The sequence below is a fragment of the Ochotona princeps genome, chromosome 3 (assembly GCF_030435755.1).
Source record: "Ochotona princeps isolate mOchPri1 chromosome 3, mOchPri1.hap1, whole genome shotgun sequence".
NCBI classification, from domain to species: Eukaryota; Metazoa; Chordata; class Mammalia; order Lagomorpha; family Ochotonidae; genus Ochotona; species Ochotona princeps.
In genome coordinates, this window is record NC_080834.1 from 33010532 (window position 1) to 33032312 (window position 21781).

At 49.6% G+C, this 21781-nt stretch overlaps 1 protein-coding gene across 1 annotated transcript in view; it reads right to left on the reverse strand.

Moving 5' to 3' along the window:
* Positions 1–20443, reverse strand: part of CLIC6 (chloride intracellular channel 6) — a 45147-nt gene extending 24704 nt beyond the window's left edge. The window contains exon 1 of the mRNA XM_004594193.3: positions 18986–20443. Coding sequence (XP_004594250.2) covers positions 18986–20095 — 1110 coding nt within the window. The 5' untranslated portion in view covers positions 20096–20443. The remainder of the gene's footprint in view (positions 1–18985) is intronic.
* Positions 20444–21781: the final 1338 nt, after the last annotated feature.

Genomic DNA, 21781 nt, shown 5'->3' on the forward strand with positions numbered 1-21781 from the left:
CCCTGGACTCTGTCCCTGTGCAAATCCACACTGACCACACCACCTACAGAATGCTGGGGCGGAGAACCCCTGAAAGAACAGTGGGCCTAGGGTTGGCACAGTGGTAGAGTAGGCTAATGTTCCGCTTACAAGCATCAGCACTGCCTATGGGCATCAACTCCTGTCCTGACTGTTCCACTTCCCGTCCAGCTCCCTGCTTCTAACCTGGGAAGGCAACACAAGATGGCCCAAGTACCTCCACATGGAAGACTCAAAGAAGCTACTGGTCTGGGATCAACTCAGCTGTGCCCACTGAGGCCTTTGGGGAGTAAAGCAGTGGATAGAAGATCTCTCTCTCTCTCTCCTTCTTTCTCCATAAAATCTACCTTTCAAATAAAAACAAATACACCTTTAAAAAAAAAAAAAAAAAACAGAAGGGCCCGGCGGCGTGGCCTAGCGGCTAAAGTCCTCGCCTTGAAAGCCCCGGGATCCCAGATGGGCGCCGGTTCTAATCCCGGCAGCTCCACTTCCCATCCAGCTCCCTGCTTGTGGCCTGGGAAAGCAGTCGAGGACGGCCCAATGCATTAGGGACACTGTACCCGCGTGGGAGACCTGGAAGAGGTTCCAGGTTCCTGGCTTCGGATCGGTGCGCATCGGCCCATTGCGCTCACTTGGGGAGTGAATCATCGGACGGAAGATCTTCCTCTCTGTCTCTCTTCCTCTCTGTATATCTGACTTTGCAATAAAAAAATAAATAAATCTTTAAAAAAAAAAAAAAAACAGAAGAGGGGAGCTTAGGTTGCGCTTGGTTTGCCACTGCCTCATTAGTGACTGCCCATAAAGGAAAGTTCCCCCAGAAAAAATAGGCACCAAACATTGGATGCCCCAGACCAGGAAACCCAATGCCTCATTCCAAAATCTGAAAACTGGGCACAAGTAAAAAAAAAAGTTTTGATAGAATTTGGAATCCTAAATATTTCTCAATGAATTCACAGATGAAGTCACAAATCAATAAACCATCAGTGAGCTTCAAAACATGGTGGTTAGTACTCTGGTGCTCTGTGGACAGACACACGACAGCCCAAAGTCAAGGGGACGGGGAGCAGGCTGGAGGAGAGGCTCCACCCAAACAGGAGTCAGATTCCGCAATTTCACACGCTTTACCCTCCTCTGATTTCAGGTGCTTCTGGTGTTGTTGAGGACAATGCGCGATTTCCCCTTCCGTTGACAGTACGGGTGGACCAGAGAGCCACACTCACTTCCTAAATCTCTCCTTGTGAGTTGAGTAGTTGTAGAGGGTCTGTCACTGCTTCCATCGGTATGTTGGCGCCGTTGGTGCAGCAAGGACTTAGAAGACACGTGACCACCCGGGAGAGCTGATTCACCAGCGAGAGGGATGCAGCGAAGTCGGGTTTCAGGTTGTAAGACAAATTCAGGCACTGAAGCATCGCCGTTGACACCTCCACCAGGGAGGGCATGCTCACTGGGCAGTCCGCTCTTTTGAGAAAGACAGTAGCAGTCAGCTGGGTTTCCCAAAGACCCAACAACACAGCATCAGGAGCTGATGGAAGGATTTTTATGGAAATGGCCAATCAATCATAAAGTTGGCAGAGGCATGTCCAGCACAACACAGAGCATCGTAAAGGAGCTGTAAGCCGCTTACGAGGGTCCCAGAGGTAACCGGAATTAAACCAACGGCCACTCAACAGAGAGCACCAATCCAGACTAAGTTCTCGTCCAGGTTCACCACCGCCGTAGACACGAACAGAGATGCTGGAGTACAGACAGGCTTCTCTCTTGGGGAGACAATGACACTGCAGCCAGCAGAGAGGCCCTGACTCGGACTCTACAGTTCCCAACTGTGGTCTCCCCCTGAACTACCCATGGAAACAGCCTGCCTGCATCACAGTCATAGGGCAGCCACCGAGGCCCGACCATCTTTCTGCACCTGCAGCCCAAGCTTTGCTCAGCCCAGGGTCACCTTGCTCATCTTTCTCCTCCTCCTTCCTGTACAGTTTGTACCAGCAAACCAGGAATGCGTATGTCTTCCCCTCCTCCTCCATTCAGCTCTCTTTCTCTGGCCCCCACCTCTTGGTTAGGCACAGAATGAAAGCATCGGAAGGGCCCTGAGCAGGCCTGCCTGTGCAGCCCAAGAGGATGAGGGCTCCCAGTTGGCCCAGTATCCTCCAACCCCTTGTCTTCTCTAGTGGGCGACAGAGCAACCTGCAAGAGCAGCAAAAACCAATAAAATCCAGAAACAGAAATAAGGCTCCCAACCAGGGGTAACTCCCACCCGGAGGCAACGCCCACCCCGGGGGTAACTCTGAGGCTTCCACATTTAAGAATGAAACAGAAAGCTGTGTGTGCCTCCTTTTCCCGGTGTTGTCTGTTCCTGATCTATCAGCTAGTCCATGAAACAGAATGTACGCATCACACGTAGGTCTACCAAGAGAAAATGCAAGGGTAGTAGGGCCCATTTTAAAGTATAGAAAAAAAAGGAGGGGGAGGAATATTTTTTCTTAAATACATCACAGTCTGCAGAGTGGCTCATCCAACCACTGCTGTGAGCCATGCATTCCCAGGGGCCTTTAGAGTCAAACTCTTTATGGACCACGCTTGTAACTGTATCAGCAGGTTGTTCCTACATACCAGGCTGCCCAGCAGAATACACTGCACCTTGAAGCATGCCTCTCACAGTTCCCCTGTGCTTGGAGCATAGGATTTCATGTGTCACCACCCTTGGATCCTAAGAAATAAATCTTAGATCTTAAACATTGAAAAAGCCTATAATTCCACACATATTCCCTAGTGCGCATCATGTTTATTCTCAGCAATTGCCATAGCAATTAATTTATCATTAGATGGATGAAGTGGTTGACCCGCACAGCTTTTAGCTTTAAATGCTAGCAAAATGTTCAGTAACTTCAGTGTTCACTGCCACAGCAGGTGGAATACAGCAGACGAATAACCGAATAAACAATATGGTCCTTGACATATACAAACTGAGCTTTTAAAACTCTAGAGCTCTTTTTAATCCTTTTTTAATAATATGGCCTAACACCAACGGAAGCTTTTACATGGAGATGAAAAGCTTATTTCCTTGTAAAATTCTCACGAGGAGTTACTACAACAAAGGAACAGCTTGTTCTGGAAACCCTGCTTAATAACGCAGCCTGTTTTCATATACCCTGGTGGTTAATGTTCTCAAATGACGAGGTATCCCAGTCCCCATGGAGACTCAGAGTCGGGAAATGCCAGCCTCAAGTGCAAGTGCTGGCTCCGGAGGCCTCCTGACCTCTGCTGCCAGCCCACCTCGGGTTAAGGCATTAGCCCACTGTCCACCACACACCTTGCCCTGTTTTCCCACCCCCTCAGATTAGCCATCAGCCATAGGATCCAGGCACCAGTAACCACAGAACACACCATCCCAGCTTGCACAGGCCAGTGCATGGGGCCTGTCACATCCCATGAGGCTGTGAATGACACTTTGGAGTCAGACTTGCCCAAGCCATCCTTCTGTCCTGTCTGGCTCTGACACACGTCACCCTGTGGTGTTTAGCAGGATGATGGAGCAGTCAGGGGAGGCCAAGACAGCTTCACACAGGTGTCCAAGGTCTTTCAGAGTAAGGCTGGGTTCTCCAGGGGGAAGACAGCCCCTCTGTCACAGTAACCTCAGGACAGCCCGGGAGGAAGCTACGCAGTCCTTTGTGACCCAAGTCACCTGGCATTACTGCTGCCGCTGATACTTGGTACCTGGCTTCCAAGCAGTCAGCAAGCCTAGGCCGGATTCTGAGGGAAGAGAATCAGACCCTGCTGCTCAGTGAGACAAGAGTCAGAGTTGGCTGCCATCTTTAACCCACCGCACGATGAGATTCCTCGGGGTGCCAAAATGCTCTCATCATTTATTCACAGATCCAGTTCCTTTTCCAACTTGACCTGTTTCCAGAAAACCTTGGCAGGGCCTAAGAGCAGCACACCTGCAGAACTTTCTTTTCCACACCTTGGTATCTGGGGCCATCTTGCCCTGTGCTGCTCTGTATGACTCAAGGGGTCAGCAGACTTTGGTTACAAAGGCTGTTCGTGAACAATGTCCCTTTTGTATCTGATGAGTCAGCACCTCTGGGCTTTCTCAGCGTGGAGACATAAAAGACACCAAGAGGCCACTGTGGGGTAAGCCGAGCCATCACCTAGCCCCATCGATGACGGAGGCGAGGCTAAAATAAAGAGAGCAGAGCTGATTGGAGCAATTACATCGCTGATTTCCTCTGTAAACGCCAAGACCCTGATACCAGTGGCACCAAAGTGCCACGTATCCTCACTGAGAGAGGAAGCCTGGGATCCCAGGACCCCCAAACCCATCACACCTTCCTTCCAGGATTCATTCATATCCAAGTCCCCACGTCCCACTGTGGCTGGACAAGAGCTGGGGGCGAGTGAGCTGCTGGACAACTCTGGGTGGAGGGTGCCCCAGGGAACTACTCCACGTTGGTCTCCAGCTGTGTTCCTTCCTACAGTTGCCTCCCATAGACACAGAGGGAAAGCAATGGGCTGTGGCACCTTAGTAGCTGTTCTGCTACTACACTCACACAGAAGCAGAACCTGTAGATAGAAGCCACCCGCCGAGACACTGCTGGTTTAGTCTGCACACTACCCAGTGAAAGCCCCACCACTTAGCGTTCTTGCCTGGAAGCTGTGGTCACACTCCATAGGCAATCACCCACACATGCTCCCCAAGAGAAGGGAGCACCTGTGGCACAGCCCCACAGGGTCTGGATTTAAATTTCTCCTTGGGACCTGTGCGATGGCTCAGCAGGCTAATCTTCCACCTAACAGCACCAACATCCCTTATAGGGCCAATTTGCATCCCGGCTGCTCCACTTCCCATTCAGCTCCCTTCCTGTGGCCTGGGAAAGCAGTTGAAGACAGCCCAAACCTTGGGACCCTGCACCCACACGGGAGAGCCAGAAGCAGCTCCCAGCTCCTGGCTTTGGATTGGCCCAGTTTCAGCCGTTGTAGCCATTTGGGGAGATGGAAGATCTTTCCCTCTGTCTCTCCTTCTTTTTGTAAATCTACCTCTCCAATAAAAATTTTTAAAAGAAGCTTCTCCTTGGCAGGAGTCGCTGCCTAGTGCCCTGCTTGCTCTTTCCATTAGTCCCAGAGGTCCCTGCCATCCTCCTCACTGGACCTGCTTCTTTATGGAACACTCTCTAGATTGAAGGATCCAGCAAGCAGGGTGTGTCTGTCCTCATCACTCCAGCCCAAAGCATTATGTCAGATACTTGGCAAGGAATCCATAGATGCTTGCCTTAAATGTACGCACAGGGGTCACAGCACCATGGGGGAACTTTGGAAAAATGGGAGATAGCCAACTGCTTCCTCATCAAAAGACACAACTCTGATATGAACAACCAATACAGAAGGAAAAAGAAGCAGGAAGCAGGGGGCAGGCTCCACAGCCAAAGGAAAATGTAGAATCATGGAATATTTTTAATCTGATGGTTTCTTTTTATCTGAGAGGCAGGGGGAGAGGGTGAGGGGTGTTGGGAGTAAGGCGACCACCTGTCTACTGATTCACTCCCCAGATGTCCAAGAGCCAGGACCTCAACCCGGGTCTCCCATGTGGGTTGCGGGGACTCGATGACTCAGGCCGTCACTGCTGCATCCCACAGTGCACAAGAGCAGGAAGAAGGAATTGGAAGAACAGGTAGAATGCAAATTCAGGCAACCCGACACAGGATGTGAGCATCCCAGGCAGTGCTGTCACCACTGCACCAAACACTGAACCCCAATCAGATGACTTCTCCCGCAGACTGAGCAGGTCTCGATCAAAACAGCCAGTGCCTCTCAATGGGGCTACCTCTTAGGAAGCTTTGAGGTGAATGACTTGGGAGTTGATTTCTCTCTCCCACTCATGAAACATAAGCTATGAGGACCACATAACCCTACTATCTGCAAGAGAAACCGCCATCAAATTTTGGTCAATTCTTTTTTTTTTTTTTAAAGATTTATTCATTTTATTGCAGCCAGATATACACAGAGGAGGAGAGACAGAGAGGAAGATCTTCCGTCCGATGATTCACTCCCCAAGTGAGCCGCAACGGGCGGATGCGCGCTGATCCGAAGCCGGGAACCAGGAACCTTTTCCGGGTCTCCCACGTGGGTGCAGTTTCCCAATGCATTGGGCCGTCCTTGACTGCTTTCCCAGGCCACAATCAGGGAGCTGAATGGGAAGTGGAGCTGCCGGGATTAGAACCGGCGCCCATATGGGATCCCGGGGCTTTCATTGCGAGGACTTTAGCCGCTAGGCCACGCCGCCGGGCCCGATTTTGGTCAATTCTGTCAACAGATGGAGGCATAATGAGAACATCTGGTTAGAAGATACAGCCTTGGGACAACGTCTTGGGGTGACAGCATTATGATGACATTGTCACGATGGTCTTTGGGGGATTGAATTCACTTCAGCAGATGTCACACCAAGATCAAACTGGTCGGCCTTACATTTTCATCTGGAGCAACACGAGTCTAAAATGATTCCATTATCTCCATAGCTGAGACTTTGGTTCCAAAAGGGCATGTGTTTGATCCCATGTGCCGGCTAACTCAAGGGAAGGTGAGAGGAGTGGGTGTTGTGGTGCAGCCGGTGAGGTTGCCACTGGCACTGGGCATGAGCACTAGTTTGAGTTCCAGCTGCGCCAATTCCAAACCATATCTCTACTAATGTACCTGGGAAAGCTGCAGAAGATGGCCCAATGCTTGTACTCCAGCCACTCATGTGGTCTGGCCCAGCCCTAGCTGTTACAACCATTTAAGAGTAAACCAGCAGGAGAAAGATCCCTCTCTCTCTCTCTCTCTCTTTGAGATAAATAAGTACATATTTTAAAAAGAGAAAGGGGGAAAGGCAAGGTGTGAAAAACTTTATTCTTCAATGATTTCAGAAGTTCTAGAATACAGCATAAAATGAAACACCTGAAGTTTCCAATGAATGAAATCAAAGGTCCTAAGAGTTCAGTGAATGAAATCAAAGGCTATAAGTGTTCAATGAATGAAATCAAAGGTTCTTTTTTTTTTTTTTAAAGAGTAAGACAACCTTCACAAGTATCCCCCATTGGGGCTAGAACTTAGAGTTTTGGGGCGAGGGGAACACAATTCTATCTAATACAGCAGTATAACAGGGCAGCGAATTATAGTTTAGGTGAGCTACAAGGTTTGTTGTATTACTGCCTCTTCTTTTTTTTTTAAAGATTTATTATTGATTTTATTACAGTCAGATATACAGAGAGGAGGAGAGACAGAGAGGAAGATCTTCCGTCCGATGATTCACTCCCCAAGCGAGCCGCAACGGGCTGTGCCGATCTGAAGCCAGGAACCTGGAACCTCTTCCGGGTCTCCCCCGCGGGTGCAGTGTCCCAAGGCTTTGGGCCGTCCTCGACTGCTTTCCCAGGCCACAAGCAGGGAGCTGGATGGGAAGTGGAGCTGCTGGGATTAGAACCGGCGCCCATATGGGATCCCGGGGCATTCAAGGCGAGGACTTAAGCCGCTAGGCCACGCCGCCGGGCCCAAAGGTTCTTTTTTAATACATATTAATATTCACTTATTAAACTAATATTTTTAATATTCATTTATAAATAAAATATATAAACATGTTTATATACATATATATGCAATAGGAAAGCCATGTGCTTTCTGAGAATGCACATTGGCTTATAGCTTTCCATATCCTTCCCTGATGAGTACTATCTTTCTCCAGTTTTCTTTTTTTTTTTAACATATTTTTATTGCATTTCATTTTTTAAAATTAATTACATTGCATTATGTGATACATTTTTTATGCACTGGGATTCCCCCCGCCCCTCCCCCACGGCGGATTGCTCCACCTTGTTGCATTTCCGTAGTTCAAATTCAGTTGACATTCTTTCATTGGAGGTATTTACCAAGCATAAAGTCCAGCATCTTATTGTCCTGGTAAGTTCAATGGTTTCTTGGTGAGACCATCTCTGGTCTGAAGGTAGAGCCGGCAGAGTATCATCCCAATCAGTTAAAAGCCCCAACATAATATTTCCAACCATTTACAACATTATGGCATTAATTGACATGGCATTGATTAACCAATATGTTAATAGGAAAATCAAAGGTTCTAAGAGTGTCACCACAGACTACGCTTTGCTTTCCCACATACCAAGTGCAGGAATTGAATGAATCAAGAGGATGAATTACTCCAGGGCAAAGAGTCAGCACACTTCCATGAAATCATGAGTGCCAGACAGAAGCTCTGAAGTCCTGAACTCAAAAATCAAGAAAACTAAGGCCAAGAGCTCATATGAAAAACAAAGATCTACACAACCAACTCTCAGAGAAGTAGTTGTCAGTCATCTTTATATACTGGGAAGCAAATTCAGCTTCACACATAATAACAGAAATGCGAATTAAATGCAACGGACATCATGGACTGCCTCAAATTCAAAAAGCTGGATAAAGCACTGAGATGGAATTGGGCAAATAATCATTAGTGGTAATACGGTGCCAGTGGAGTGTTGCTTGCTATTTGGAAGGGAATACTTGGTTTGCTTCTTACTTGGAAGAGGAAGTTCAGTAAAGGTTATCAACATTTTAAATATAAGTACCCTCTTCCCTAGCAACAGCATGTCTGAGAATGGAGCCTCCACATAAGCATGTACATCCGGGGACAGACTCACTACACCCCTGCTTAACACATCAAGTGGAGGAAACTGGCTGCCCATGTGTACAGGGCACTGATCACAGACGCTACCTAGCAATAGAACACTATAAATATTTTTAAAATAACATGAGAGAACCACGGGCACCAATAAGGAATAATTCCGAGAGCCACTGTTAAAGGAAAACAAGCAAGATGTAAACCATTGTCTTCCCAATGCACTCTGGGAAACGGCAGGGATAGTGGCCGTGTTTTCAGATTAGGCTCACAAACACCATGACCTTGCCTTAGACGGGTGAGTCTAACTCAACTCTGCTTGCAGACAAGCCAACACAACTCTTTTGCATTGAATGAAATGAGGCTTAAGTAACAGTAGCATGTGACTTCTGAGACTAACACAAAAGCTCCACGGCTTCTTCCTTGGCCTCTTTTGGACCCCTGCTCTGAATAAAACAAACACCTTGTCAAGAAGATCCATCAGTCCCAACCTCTGTTTGAAGCTATTTCTTTTGAAGAGTCCCCCTCCATTTGCTCCCCCCACCGCCTTTTTTTAAATAATTTGAAAGGCAAAGAAACAGACAGAGGGAAACACACACACACACACACACACACACACACAGTAATCTTCTGTCTGCTAGTTCACTCCCCAATGGCCACAACAGCTAAGACTCAGACTGAAGCCAGAGAGCAAGGAATTCCATTCCGGTCTTCCATGTGGGTGGCATAAACCCAAGTATTTGGGCAGTCCTCTGCTGCTTTCCTAGGCACATTAACTGGGAGCCTTTTCACAAGTGGAATAGCCAGGACTTGAACCAACATTCTAACATGGGATGCTGAACACACTCCTAATATAAGATTCTTCCTAACATTACATACCTCAGTCTAGCAGTACCTGCAGAAGAAATACCTTCTGTAATCAGCACCATATTAAAACATTAACCCATTTTACCACCTAAGCTGAGAGATGAGTATTGAAAGCTTAGCAGAGAGAGAATCAAGATGGCAGAATAGGGTAAGGACACGCTTAAATGGACGGAAAAACATTTAATCAGGATGAAGCAGAGAGGACATATTCCAGGAAATAGGAAAGGACAGAACAGCAGCAGAGGGGTACCTGGAGACTGACAGACACAGCAAAGCAGCGGACACAACGGTGTGGTGTTGCAGTGACTGATACTCCAGCAGCATTTAGCTAATGGCGATCTGTACTCCACCAGCAGCCGGAACTCCACCAGCAACCAGGTGGGAAGGGACTTTCACTGGGAGCTTGGGAGATGAACCCAGACAAAGAACTGTCCGTCCGGCTGGTCCGTTGGATTTGACCAGGAGCAGAGACAGAGCAGCAGATCCCAGATGGACAGTGCGAGAACAGGGTGGATTTTATAGCCCAGTCAGCCCCCTAGAGCCAAATTGGGCTCCATTTTGCGTAAGGAGGCAAAGGCAAGGGAAAGGACTGAGCATACACTGAGCTGGGAGTGAACTCATTTCTGACTCAGTGAACTGCAGCGACGTGGCATTTTACAGGTTCCACCCAAGACAGGTCTGGGTAGCCCTCAGACCTGACAGCCAGCAGATCAAGAACTATAGTCGTGGTACGTCAGATGCCATTTTGCACACTGTGGCAATAGCTTTAGGACTGCAGGGGACAACAGTGAACTGCGCATGTGCTGAGCTCACGAGAACTCACTGAGGTCCATGGATTGCACTGGTCCCGCAGGAAAATAATACCGACTTTGGCATCCTACCCGTCAAAATAGGTCCGTGTGGCACCCAGACCTAACGTCCAACAGATTCCAGCAAGATCAGCGCCAAAAACAACCTAATTATATAGGACACCTGGTGTCTCCCTAATCCTGGGACCTGCTCCAACCAGAAGTGGGAGAAAGGTTGCAGAGACAACGGTGCAGCCTCAGCATGGTATCACAAGAAGTGAAGAGTGGTGAGCCAGGAGCTGGGGCTGTGGAGACCACGGTGGAAATCTGACATAAGAACCCAGACCTGGAACTCGCTGGAGGTTGTGGCACAAGTGGCTGCAAGCAAGAATTTGTGCACCAATTGCAATAAGTAAAATCGCACCGTAGACCTGTTGGTAACAAAGCTTAAAAACCTGCCCCAAGGAGAAGACTCTGCTAACCAGAAGTGCAATGACCAAGAGCAAAAGAAGAGACAAAAGCACAATGAATATTACTAAAAACTCCCCTGGAAAGGAGAAAAACCCTATACCAACCTCAGAGTTAACTAAGGAAGACATCGAGAAAATGGGGCACACAGAATTCATAAAACTCATTTTAAAGCTTCTGATCAACAATGAGAAGCACATACAAGAGTTCAAAGAATTTAAAGAAGCAATAAAGCAAATCAAGGCTGATATATCAGAAATTAAGAACACAGTAGAGCAAATTAAAAGTACAATGGAGAGTCTCCAAAATAGAATGAAGCAAGCAGAAGAAAGAATCTCAGAATTGGAAGATATTTCCTGTCATCAGGGGGAAGCAAACAAAAAGCTGGAAGCAGAGCTGGATCAGGCCAAAAAAACGATTCAAGAACTGAAAGACACTATTAAGAGGCCAAATATAAGAGTTATGGGAGTCCCAGAAGGTGCAGAAAGAGAAGCTGAGTTTGCAAATGTATTTAATGAAATAATAAGGGAAATTTTCCCTAATCTGGAGAAAGAATTGGGAAACAAGATCCAGGAGGGGCACAGAACTCCCAACAGGCTTGATTAAAAGTGATCTTCACCAAGACACATGATCATCAAGCTCTCTTCAGTTGAACATAAGGAAAAGATCCTTAGATGTGCACGTGAAAAAAATCAACTGACATATAAAGCAATGACAATTAAGCTCACAGGAGACCTCTCACAGGAAACTCTACAGGTCAGAAGAGAATGGAGTGACATATTCCAGATTCTAAAAGAAAAAAACTGTCAGCCTAGGATAACATGTCCAGCAAAGCTTTCTTTTGTCTTTGAAAATGAAATAAAATTCTTCCACAGTAAAGACAAGTTAAAAGAATGCCTCTTCCAAACCTGCCATACAAATGATACTTCAAGATGTTCTCTTAACAAAGCAAAGGAATAGTGCCCACCAAAACCAAAGGCAAATGCAAAGAACATTCCAGTAAAATGACAACAGAAGACTAAACCAATGAACAACCCATTCCTAAAATGACAGGACCAAAGTACCATCCATACATATTAACTCTGAATGTAAATGGCTTAAGCTCAATCAAACATCATAGATTAGTAGACTGGATTAAAAAACAAAACCCATCTGTTTATTGTCTGGAGGAGACACACTTCACCAACAAAAATCAGCAGAAACTATATCGCATGGGTTTTGCTGTTTTCTGTTGGTTTCATCTCTTCAAAACACTTCCTTCAGATTAAATCATTCAATGAATCGTAGATCATGCAGTGATATCATTTTCTTCAAGAAGGTTCTTGATTCTCATTTCTTCAGCTACACGTTAGTCATTTAATAGCAGGTTATTTAACTTCATGGTGTTGTTAATTTCTTTTTTCTCCCTGATGTTGATTTTGTTTTGTGGCTTTTCATTTAAGGGGATGCATAGTAACTGTGTAATGGAGACTGTCAAATCTAGTAACATGTCATTTAACTTCATGGCTTTATAAATTTCTATTTCTCTTTCTATTGTTGATTTTGTATTATGACTTTTCATTAGAGGGGATGTACAGTAGCTGTGAAATGAAGACTAACATTCAGATGTGAGGATACAATGTGGTATGCATTTCTGCTTCCAGACAAAGATGAACTTACAATGAAACTGTTCACTGTATCTTGACAATAGGATACTGGACTCTCTGCCATTGTCCATGCCCACAATGATGGACATATGACTGTGTATGAAGAACTATATTTTAGTAATGATATAGAGGAACTAGGTGGGGGGGAGGCAATTGGGGCGGGGATAAAGGAAATGTCAGGAGCCTATGAAATTGTATCATAAAATGATAATAATAAAAATAAAATGTTAACAAAAATGAAAAAAAAAAAAAGAAAGCTTAGCGGAGCAACTGGTGCTGATGTAATAGCAGGAGAAGGAAAAAAAAATCCAGTAAGCAGTAAGTATCCTAAACTCAAGATTGGGAAGATTTCATAGCACCATTAAGTGAAATAGACTCTGAACACAAACACAACCATGGCCAGCTTCCAGTGCTGCTTTGAGGAGAAGCGGACAGCACTAGCGGTGTAAGCAAGGATGTCAGGTGAAGAAGGACGTGGGTGGTCTCTCTGCACAGTGGAGCCCGGGCCAGCAGCAAGCAGGGTGGTGTCTCTCAGAAGCTGTCGGGGTTGCTGCAGCATGGACGCCTCACGTGCTGGGCTGAGGCCTGAGCGTACACGGATGGCCAAATACCTTCATGGTCACTGCACCCCAGGCCTCCAGCCTGACCTGGCATTTGGCTCAGTGTCTGTTGTGCACACTAGATGGTAAGCTCTGAGCAGGCCGAAGTCTTCTTAGTCTCCCTTGTAGCTGTGATGTGAACATACGCCCCCAAAGTTCTTGTGTTGGGAACTTCATTACGGTAGATCTTTTGGGAGGTCATTAAGGCGAGATGGGGTCATGAGGAGAGTCCCAGGACAGCATGAAGGCCTTTATAAGCAGAAGAGGAAGGAGTTCAGCTACATCAGCCTGCTCTGCCTTGCCATGGAATGCCTCCTCCACGCCACGGTGCAGCAGGGCCGCTCACCAGAGGCCGAGCAGATGCCAGCACCATGCTACGGCTGCCCGGCCTCCAGAGCCATAAGGCATATGAAATTCTACTCTTCACAAAGTCTATGGCCTCAGCTACAGAAAAGGGACTAAGACACCTACCTGCCGATGCTTCCTCTAACTTTAGAGCCCAATACCCAGGGAGTGACAGATCCTTAAACACTCAACGCATTAGCCCAGGACACAAGGACCCATCTGCCTCTCAAAGCATGGACCGGAGCTCTGGATTTCAGACTTTCCTTCCAATCACACATTTGCTCTGCTCTCTGCATTCCAGACTTAGACGACCAGGGTCATATTTCTGAAAGTGCCGTGTAGGTCCTTAGGTACTCAGGGAGACAGGAGACCTGAGTGGCCCTCCGGGAGACAGGCTGCCTGTGAGAAACAAGGGAATAAACCCAATCCCTCCAAATGGTGAAGTCCTCACTCCACTCTCCCGCCCCTCCACTCAGTGTGAGTATTTTACTGTGTTTCCATGGAGCTGCCTTGTGCTGTTAGGAATAAGGAAAACCAAAACTTACGAAATATAATACAGGGTTATGCTAAAACTGGATGGCCAGTCATTAGCACTTCTGCAAGAAAGAAAGACGTACATCAGTGTGATCAGGAGTTGATTCACCCACACATGACCTCAGGGAGGTGTCTCAGGACTTGTTTGCATAGTCCTTGCTCTCTGACAACAAGACATCCTGGCAGACTTATCAAGGCAAATAAACTGACAGTCCATAGTAGCTCCCAGGAGACCAGAGCACACGGCCTTCCCAGGCCCGAGACAGGGAGGGGAGCTGTGGCCCGTGTGCACACGTAGCAGGACTGTGCTACAGCCTCTCAAAGCCTCCTGCATCAGTGGCCCTGCTGCCAATACGTCCTTGGCAGGGAGGGGGCTCTGTCTCTGTTGCACAAGGACCCCCGAAGAGGACACTGCAGGATGAGGCTTCTCAGGAGCAGGTTCGCCTTGGCATCATCAGCTGTGGCCACCTACCTACCAACACCTAAAAACACGCAGGGTCTGCCACAAACCCACTGCAGGAGCAGGTGGTGAGGACAGAGGTGAATGTCATGTGGCCTTACTCTGGGGTTCGGGGTAAACACTTCCTGGGCCATGTGTGCACACACAGGTACTAGCTCAACATCACGAACTATCTATTTTCACCCTGAGTAACCCTGCACTGATTTCACATATGAAACTTATCCGCTGATTTCTTAAGGCAATCCAGAAAAGAGATCTTTTTGAATGTGAGCTTTAGAGCCAGCGGTATGGCATTGTGAGTAAAGCTTCTGCCCGTGGTGTGGGCATCCCTATGGGCACAAGTTCAAGTCCTGGCTGCTCCATTTCTGACCCAGTCCCCTGCTACTGGCCTGAGAAAAGCATCACAAGATGGCCCAAGCATTTGGACCCCTGTAGCCCATGTGGGAGACCAGGAGGAATAGCTCCTAGCTTTGCCTGGCTCAGCACCAGCCTTCACAGTCATCCGGAGTGAGCCAGCAGGTAGGACCTCTCTGTCTCTCGTTCTTTCTGCGACTCTTTCAAATAAGCAAATAAAACTTTAAAAGACAAAGACACAGAAATACATATTTTCCCATTTTCTTTCAGAGCACACAACGCAGATGTAATTAAAAAAATTACACACAAACACACACACACTATCGCCCCCAAGTTTCTCGGGGAGCAAGCCCTAGATGCAGATCTCAGCGAGTTCTGCTCAGTTTTTTTCCCTTGAAGGAACCGCACTGGGATGGCAAACTGAAATCGTGGCCCAGGGTGAGCCACTGGTCACACTGAGGTTATTTGCATGTCCTGTGAAATTCAGCAGGGAACTGCGTCTCGGACTGCCTACCCTGGACCCTTGCCGCAAGCATCCACACTGGATGAGGGCGCCCAAAGCTGCAAGTCCCCTCCTTGGCGACCAAATTCCCACAACTCCTGAAGCCCTTATCTTCCCCCAACGCAGTGTGAATATTCTGCTGTTGTTGTGTTATTAGGAATAAAGAAAACAAGAACTTTTCTCACGAAATACATTCCAGGGTTTACCCTAAAATTCACTGATCAGTAACCAACACTTCTAGGAGAAAGGGAAACTACAGTCCGGTGTGATCAGCGACCGATCTACCGCACACCAGCTGGGGACGATGGTCTGTGTTGCCGCACACCAGCTGGGGACGATGGTCTGTGGCCTGTTCCTGTAATCCTGGCTCCCTGGCACACTTATCAAATCACAGAAAATGACAGACCAATAGCAAGACAATCCTCAGTGTGATGGGCCACATAATCTATCAGGTGGTTAAAACTGGAAGTGGATTTGATGCAGTCATTGTTACAGAATACTGGGGACATATCATGACTTCCTGGCACACTTGTAAGCAATCTGCTTATTTTTAAAAATAGGGAAAAAAGCATAAGCTGCACATTCACCGATGGAAGATGGGCCAATCTATCAAAGATGTGGTTTTTTGGGGGGAGGGGGCTCCATGGGAAACCATCATAGTTCTCTCCACTGAGAACAACTCTGCAAATATGTCCCCCAGCAGCACCCTAGCAAGCCCCACACATACTTGCTGTGACATGATGACCACGCCCAGATGACCAGATGTTCACTACGGGATACAGGAGCCAAATGAACAGAGCCCAAAGAAGGAACCGGGCCAAGGCTAACTCCAGCAACCAAAATCCCATCCCAACGTGCACCAACTAGGACAGCCTAAAGCAGCTTCGTTTGTTTTTTGCTTTGAGCACTTCTGTTCTCTTCCAAAGGAATCAGCAGTGACACAGAAACATCCAGAGGCCGTAGCAGTCCTACCAGGCACATCCTAAGTGCCCTTCCCCGGAAGCCAGCCTCACTATGGAGCTGGGAGACCACTGAGCATCATGTCAATTATCAGAACGAAACAAGGCGTATCAGTTGTCTGCGACCTGTCCTTTAACTGTTCCCCATCACCATGTGGGAACACCCGTGGTTTCACTTCTCATCCCATGATATCCAAATAGAGGTGAAGAAGTGACCCTGAGGAACTAGCCCTTCAAAAAGAGAGAGAGAAAGAAAGAGAGAGAAAGAGAGAGAAAGAGAGAGAGAAAGAGAGAGAAAAAAAGAAGAAAGAAAGAAAGAAAGAAAGAAAGAAAGAAAGAAAGAAAGAAAGAAAGAAAGAAAGAAAGAAAGAAAGAGGGATGAAACCAATGAAATGTTGCAGGAGCTGAGCAACTGTAACAACCCGAGCTCGCGTTTCTGCTATGCTTACTGTAAGCACTATTCTAGATACTCTTAGCATCCCCATTTATGAATGAGACAACAAAGCCACAGCAAGGTTAAGGAACTTGCCCAAGGTCACACAGCGAGAAAGCAGCAGGGCAGCATTTGATTCCAGTTTCCCCCTCACTATACCAGCCACACTGCCCGGGCAGCCAGCCACCCGCTCAAACCCCCATCACATCCCACACGTGGGGTCCGCACTGGAGACAGGGCTGGGAACCTCACAGAAGAGGGATGAGGCAGAGTATCAACAGCCATCCCTGCGTGTGAAAGCACAGCGTCAACATAAGGACCCTCCGCTTAGTCTGGGGTTATAGCGGTCATTCTGGAGGAAAAGCAATGTCTGTGATGAACCCGGAAATGTGTCGGATAGCCAAACAGGGAGCAGGCATAGGAGTGTGGGAGGGCGTGGTAAAACTGCATTGAAGCAAAATTTCAAGTCAAGAAACAATGTAGTTCTCCCAGGCTACAGCTAAGGTAGCAGTCCCCTGAGTCACCAAGAGAGGGCGCTGGCAGCAATACCAAGGGAAGACTGGGGAGAAAAGTGGCTGGACGTCATCGCCCAGGGCCTTGTAATGTGAGGGATCCTGGATTTATCTGGAGTGTGGGCTTATCTCAAAGTCTGCATTGAACAACTGGAGAACGTTACACTAAGAGAAAAATGCTCAGACCTCTATCCCAGCTCCCTGGACATTAAGAAGTAGCTAGACTGGAGTGGGTTAAAAATGGAAGCAGGAGGGCCAGCGCGATAGCCTAGTGGTTAAAGTCCTCGCCTTGCATGCCTGGGATCCCATATGGGTGCCTGTTCTAATCCTGGCAGCCCTGCTTCCCATCCAGCTCCCTGCTTGTGGCCTGGGAAAGCAGTCAAGGACGGCCCAAAGCCTTGGGAACCCTGCACCCGTGTGGGAGATCCGGAAGAGGCTCCTGGCTCCTGGCTTTGGATTGGCTCAGCTCCAGCCATTGCAGCCACTTGGGGAGTGAAACATCGGATGGAGGATCTTCCTCTCTGTCTCTCCTCCTCTCTGTATATCTGACTCTGTAATAAAAATAAATAAATATTAAAAAAAAAATGGAAGGGCCCGGCATGGTGACTTAGGGGTCTTGCAGCTGCCGGGATCCCATATGGGCACCAATGCATGTCCCAGCTGCTCCGCTTCCCATCCAGCTCCCTGCTTGTGGCCTGGGAAAGCAGTCGAGGACGGCCCCAAACCTTGGGACCCTGCACCCACGTGTGAGACCCGGAAGAAGCTCCTAGCTTCAGATAGGCTCAGACCTGGCCATTGTGGCCACTTGGGGAGTGAAACCAATACAAAATAACTCTAAAAAAGCAGACAATGGAAGCAGGGGACTAAGTAGGAAGTCAAAAGTAAAATAAGAACTGTGGAAATTGCTCAGGCAGAGGTGGCACCCGGGAGCAGGCCTGGGGCCACCCGTGGCAGGTGTACCAGCCCCTCGGGTGGCCTGTAGAGGGTTATGCACTCACTGAGTCTTTCAGGAGCCTGGGAAGGGCATCTTTCCTTTGTCCCCAAGTCCCTTGCCACCCACCTGCTTCTCAAAATTCCGATGTTAATCACCAGGGCAGCACTTCCCTTCACTTAGTAGATTCAGCTTATCTCCCCACAAGGAGGGTTAGGCCATACCTGGCATCTATAAGCCTGGAAGTATTTCTGCAGGATTAAGGTTCCCCTGCAACGCACATTCTTAGCCTGATTAGCTGCAGCTTTCCTGGATCTGGCCAAAGGCCTTCAAGAAGGGGCTTTCTTTCCTTTCATTTTAGACAAAGCTCTTGGTGTGCACGTCTGTTGGACTTTCTCCCTGTATTTCTGATGCCTTGTCAAAAAACAAATATTTCTCTAAATTCAAACTTCCTCAACTGTGTCTCCTACAGAACAAACCGATGAGCTACAAGCTGGTGATGTTCAGGACACCAGCACCTTAAATTCTTCCAACATCAATTCTTGTACGTTCAATAAACACGCAGCAGCTTCCGCCTTCCCCCAAGCGAGCCTGTTCTGTTCCACCAGGGTGGCGTGTGTTTTTGGAGCTGAAAACGCTGCGCAGGTCTGGGCCTTTGGGATTTCCATCCTGGGGACATTTTCCATGAAGAACCCACCTGGGCCCTTTTGCCACGTCTAGCCTTTTCAACACTAGCAGGGGTGTCACTTTCTAAAACTATTTCCTAGATTAATTCTTTCATAGTCTACCCCCCTGTTCCGTCAACCGATGGTGGAACGCTAGCTCCTCCCCCTAAACTCCATCCAGCCTCCTGCCCACCGCCTGACCCAACCTGTGAAATGTCCGGGTTAAGGATGGATAGAAGGCAGCGTCATCAAAGCTGTGAAGCGGGATTTACCTTCACGAAGAGGGTGATGTCGTGCTCCTGGCCCGGGTGCCCCTGCTCCAAGGCCTCGCCGTCCTCCCCACGGCCGTTCACTGGCGCTGGACCCTCGTCGCGCTCGCCGCCCCACTCCTCCAAGTGATTGCTGAACCCCGCCTGCTGCACGTCCTGCGCGGACGCGGCCGCCTCTCCATCCAGGCTGCCGTTCAGGGTCCCTTCCTGGTCCCCGACGGCCGCTTCGGCGCTCTGCCCCTCCGGGCCCGGGTCCTGCCCCTCCACCTGTTGCTCCGTCCCTCCCTCGGGTCTGTCCGGGTCACCATCCTCGCGAGCTTCTGCCCCGGCAACCTCATGAGCAAACTCCTCTGACCCCTCTGGCTCCCCGGGACCCGCCTCTGCCTTCTCCACCGCGTCCGCCTCTGCGCCCGCCACACATTCCCCTGGGCTGTTGCCCTCGCTCTCCACCCCTGCGACTTCAGTCGCCTCGGCCTGGGATTGGGGCCTGCAACCCCCCAGGTCCTGTGGCTCACCCTCGGCCCCCTGCGTGCCTGCCGCAGGCCCCTCTGCGTCCATGCTGTCTCCCAGGTCTACACCGTTCCCCGGCGCCCCGGGGGCGCTGTCTCCTGCCTCCGGCTCGGGCTCGGCCTCCTGCTGCGCCTCTGGGGTCGCAGGGTCCACCACCTGCCGCTCAGCCCCCTCGGCAGCATCGCTCTGCATTGCGCGCCCGGGACTCTCCTCCTCCACCTGCTGGGTGTCGTTCGCCTCCTCGCCTAGCTGGGGCCCCTCGGTACCCTCCTGCGCCCGCTCCTTGACCTCCGCCTCGCCTTGCGCTCCCTTCGCGTCTGGCGTCTCTATCTCCGGTTCCGTGCCCGCTCCCGGCACCTGCTCGTCCGCGCCCACTACCTGCTCTTGCGCGCCGGCTGCGTCTGGCCCCCCGCCTTCTTCCTCCGTCGCCGCGGCCGTCGCGGCTGCACCCGCCCCCTCGCCCGTTGGCGTCTCCGCAGCGCCCTCGCTCGCCTCCCGGCCGGCGGCCGCCGCGTCTCCTGGTCTCTCTTCCGTAACTGCTGAGTCCTCAGGCTGCACCTGAGGACCCGGAGCGCCTCCCTCCGCTTCCGCGGCCTCGGCCATGGTCGCGGATCCCTGCCCTTTACCGGAGACCCCTCCTAGACGCTGTCGAGGGGGCTGGTGGAGTTTGGCGAAGGACCCGGAGCCAAGGTCCAGGGTCCCGCTCCGGGCCTCGGACGCTAAAGTTTAGCCCAGTGGGTGCACCGTATGCGCGGGGCCAAGTCCGCGGACCCCCTGATCGCCGTGCGCCTTCACCAGCTTCAGTTGTCTCTGCGCGTAGTTCACCCCCACTGCGTATCGCTGGAGCCTGTCTCGACGCGCCAGCCGCAGAGGTGGAGCGCAGGGCTCGGGAGGCTTGCTTGGCTCCTCACCCTTCGAAGTGCTCCAGACCCTGTGTTGCTCTGGGCTTGAGAAGTCTTTGGTGCCAACTCCATCCTGAGGCGGTGTAGGCGGGGTTTGCCTTTCCTCCTATCTATGTTTAGTCGCCTGGAGTGTAACCAATGACTGCCCAGCTTGCGCCCTTGGGGATTTTAAGGGAAAGATCTTGGCTTAACTTCAAGTTCCAGAACCATTTAAACCACCACCACCACCGCCCCCAAACACACACCCGGTGCGCAAACACCTACGTCCCAGTTTACCCCGGAAGTGAAGCTTCAGCCTTCCCCAGGACCCACCAGTAGATGCCCCGGTTGTATCTGGACCTCCACAAGCAAGGACAGAAACCTGAGGGGAAAGGAACTCGGGGAGTCACCTCGGGGGAGTTTCTGACAGTGTCTCCCTCAGAGACCCTGAACACAGAAGCCAAAAGAACCAGTTGAGTGGCTCTGCAGGCAGACACAGCCTGTGTTGAGCCCAAACGGGCCTGCCTTTCCAGGCATGACCAAGTACCGGCTGTCCTGCCCTGGAGCGGGTGGTGGTGAAGATCAGCTCCCAGGTCGTTGAAGCCTGCCCCCGTGTTTGTCTTGTGCATCCGCCCCGAGCCTCTAGTGCTGTGGTGCTAAGGACTGGGAGAGCTCCCCAGTTGAGAAGAAAATCCCAGCTGTGAAAAAGAGGGAGGCTATGGATTTGGGTGAATTAGCGATCAGTCCGGATGGCAGAGCTGAGCCATTGCCCTTGCAGAACATGAAGCGATGGTGAAAGGATGAGAAAGCTTTCTGGGAGCTGTAAGGAAAGACTGGTTACCCGCCAAGACACAGTCGATGTTTTGGAGCAGGCCTCTCGATTTGAGATTGATTTGTGTCAGGCTTCTGTTGGCTCCATACTGTTCCAATGTCCACAGGTGCGCACAGAGGCTTTTGCTGCTGTTGACAGAGCAGAGGGTATCTCAGTTTGACCTCACATGTTGAACCATTGCTGGGGGTCTCCTTTGAATCCCCCATTGCCTGTCACGGATGGGATGATAGGTACCATGATTTGAACATGCGTGTTAGAGACCTATACCCAAACTGTGTGTTGGTGGTACTCGGAGGAAGACATTTTGTGGGGTACTTAGGATTAGATGCTGTCGTGGAGGCGGGGACTCCGATGGTGGCTTTATGAGAAGCCAGGTGGGTGCACCTGCTGTCTTCCTATGGGGTATGTGTCCTGTGCTATGATGTTGCCTTCTCATGGGATCCTCTACATCCTTATGATACATCAAGAAGGCTTCTGTTAGATCCAACACCTTGATCCTGTGCATTCTAACCTCCAGGGAGAAATCGATTTCTCCTGCCTGTACATCACCCAGCCTGGGCATTCTGCTGTAGAAGC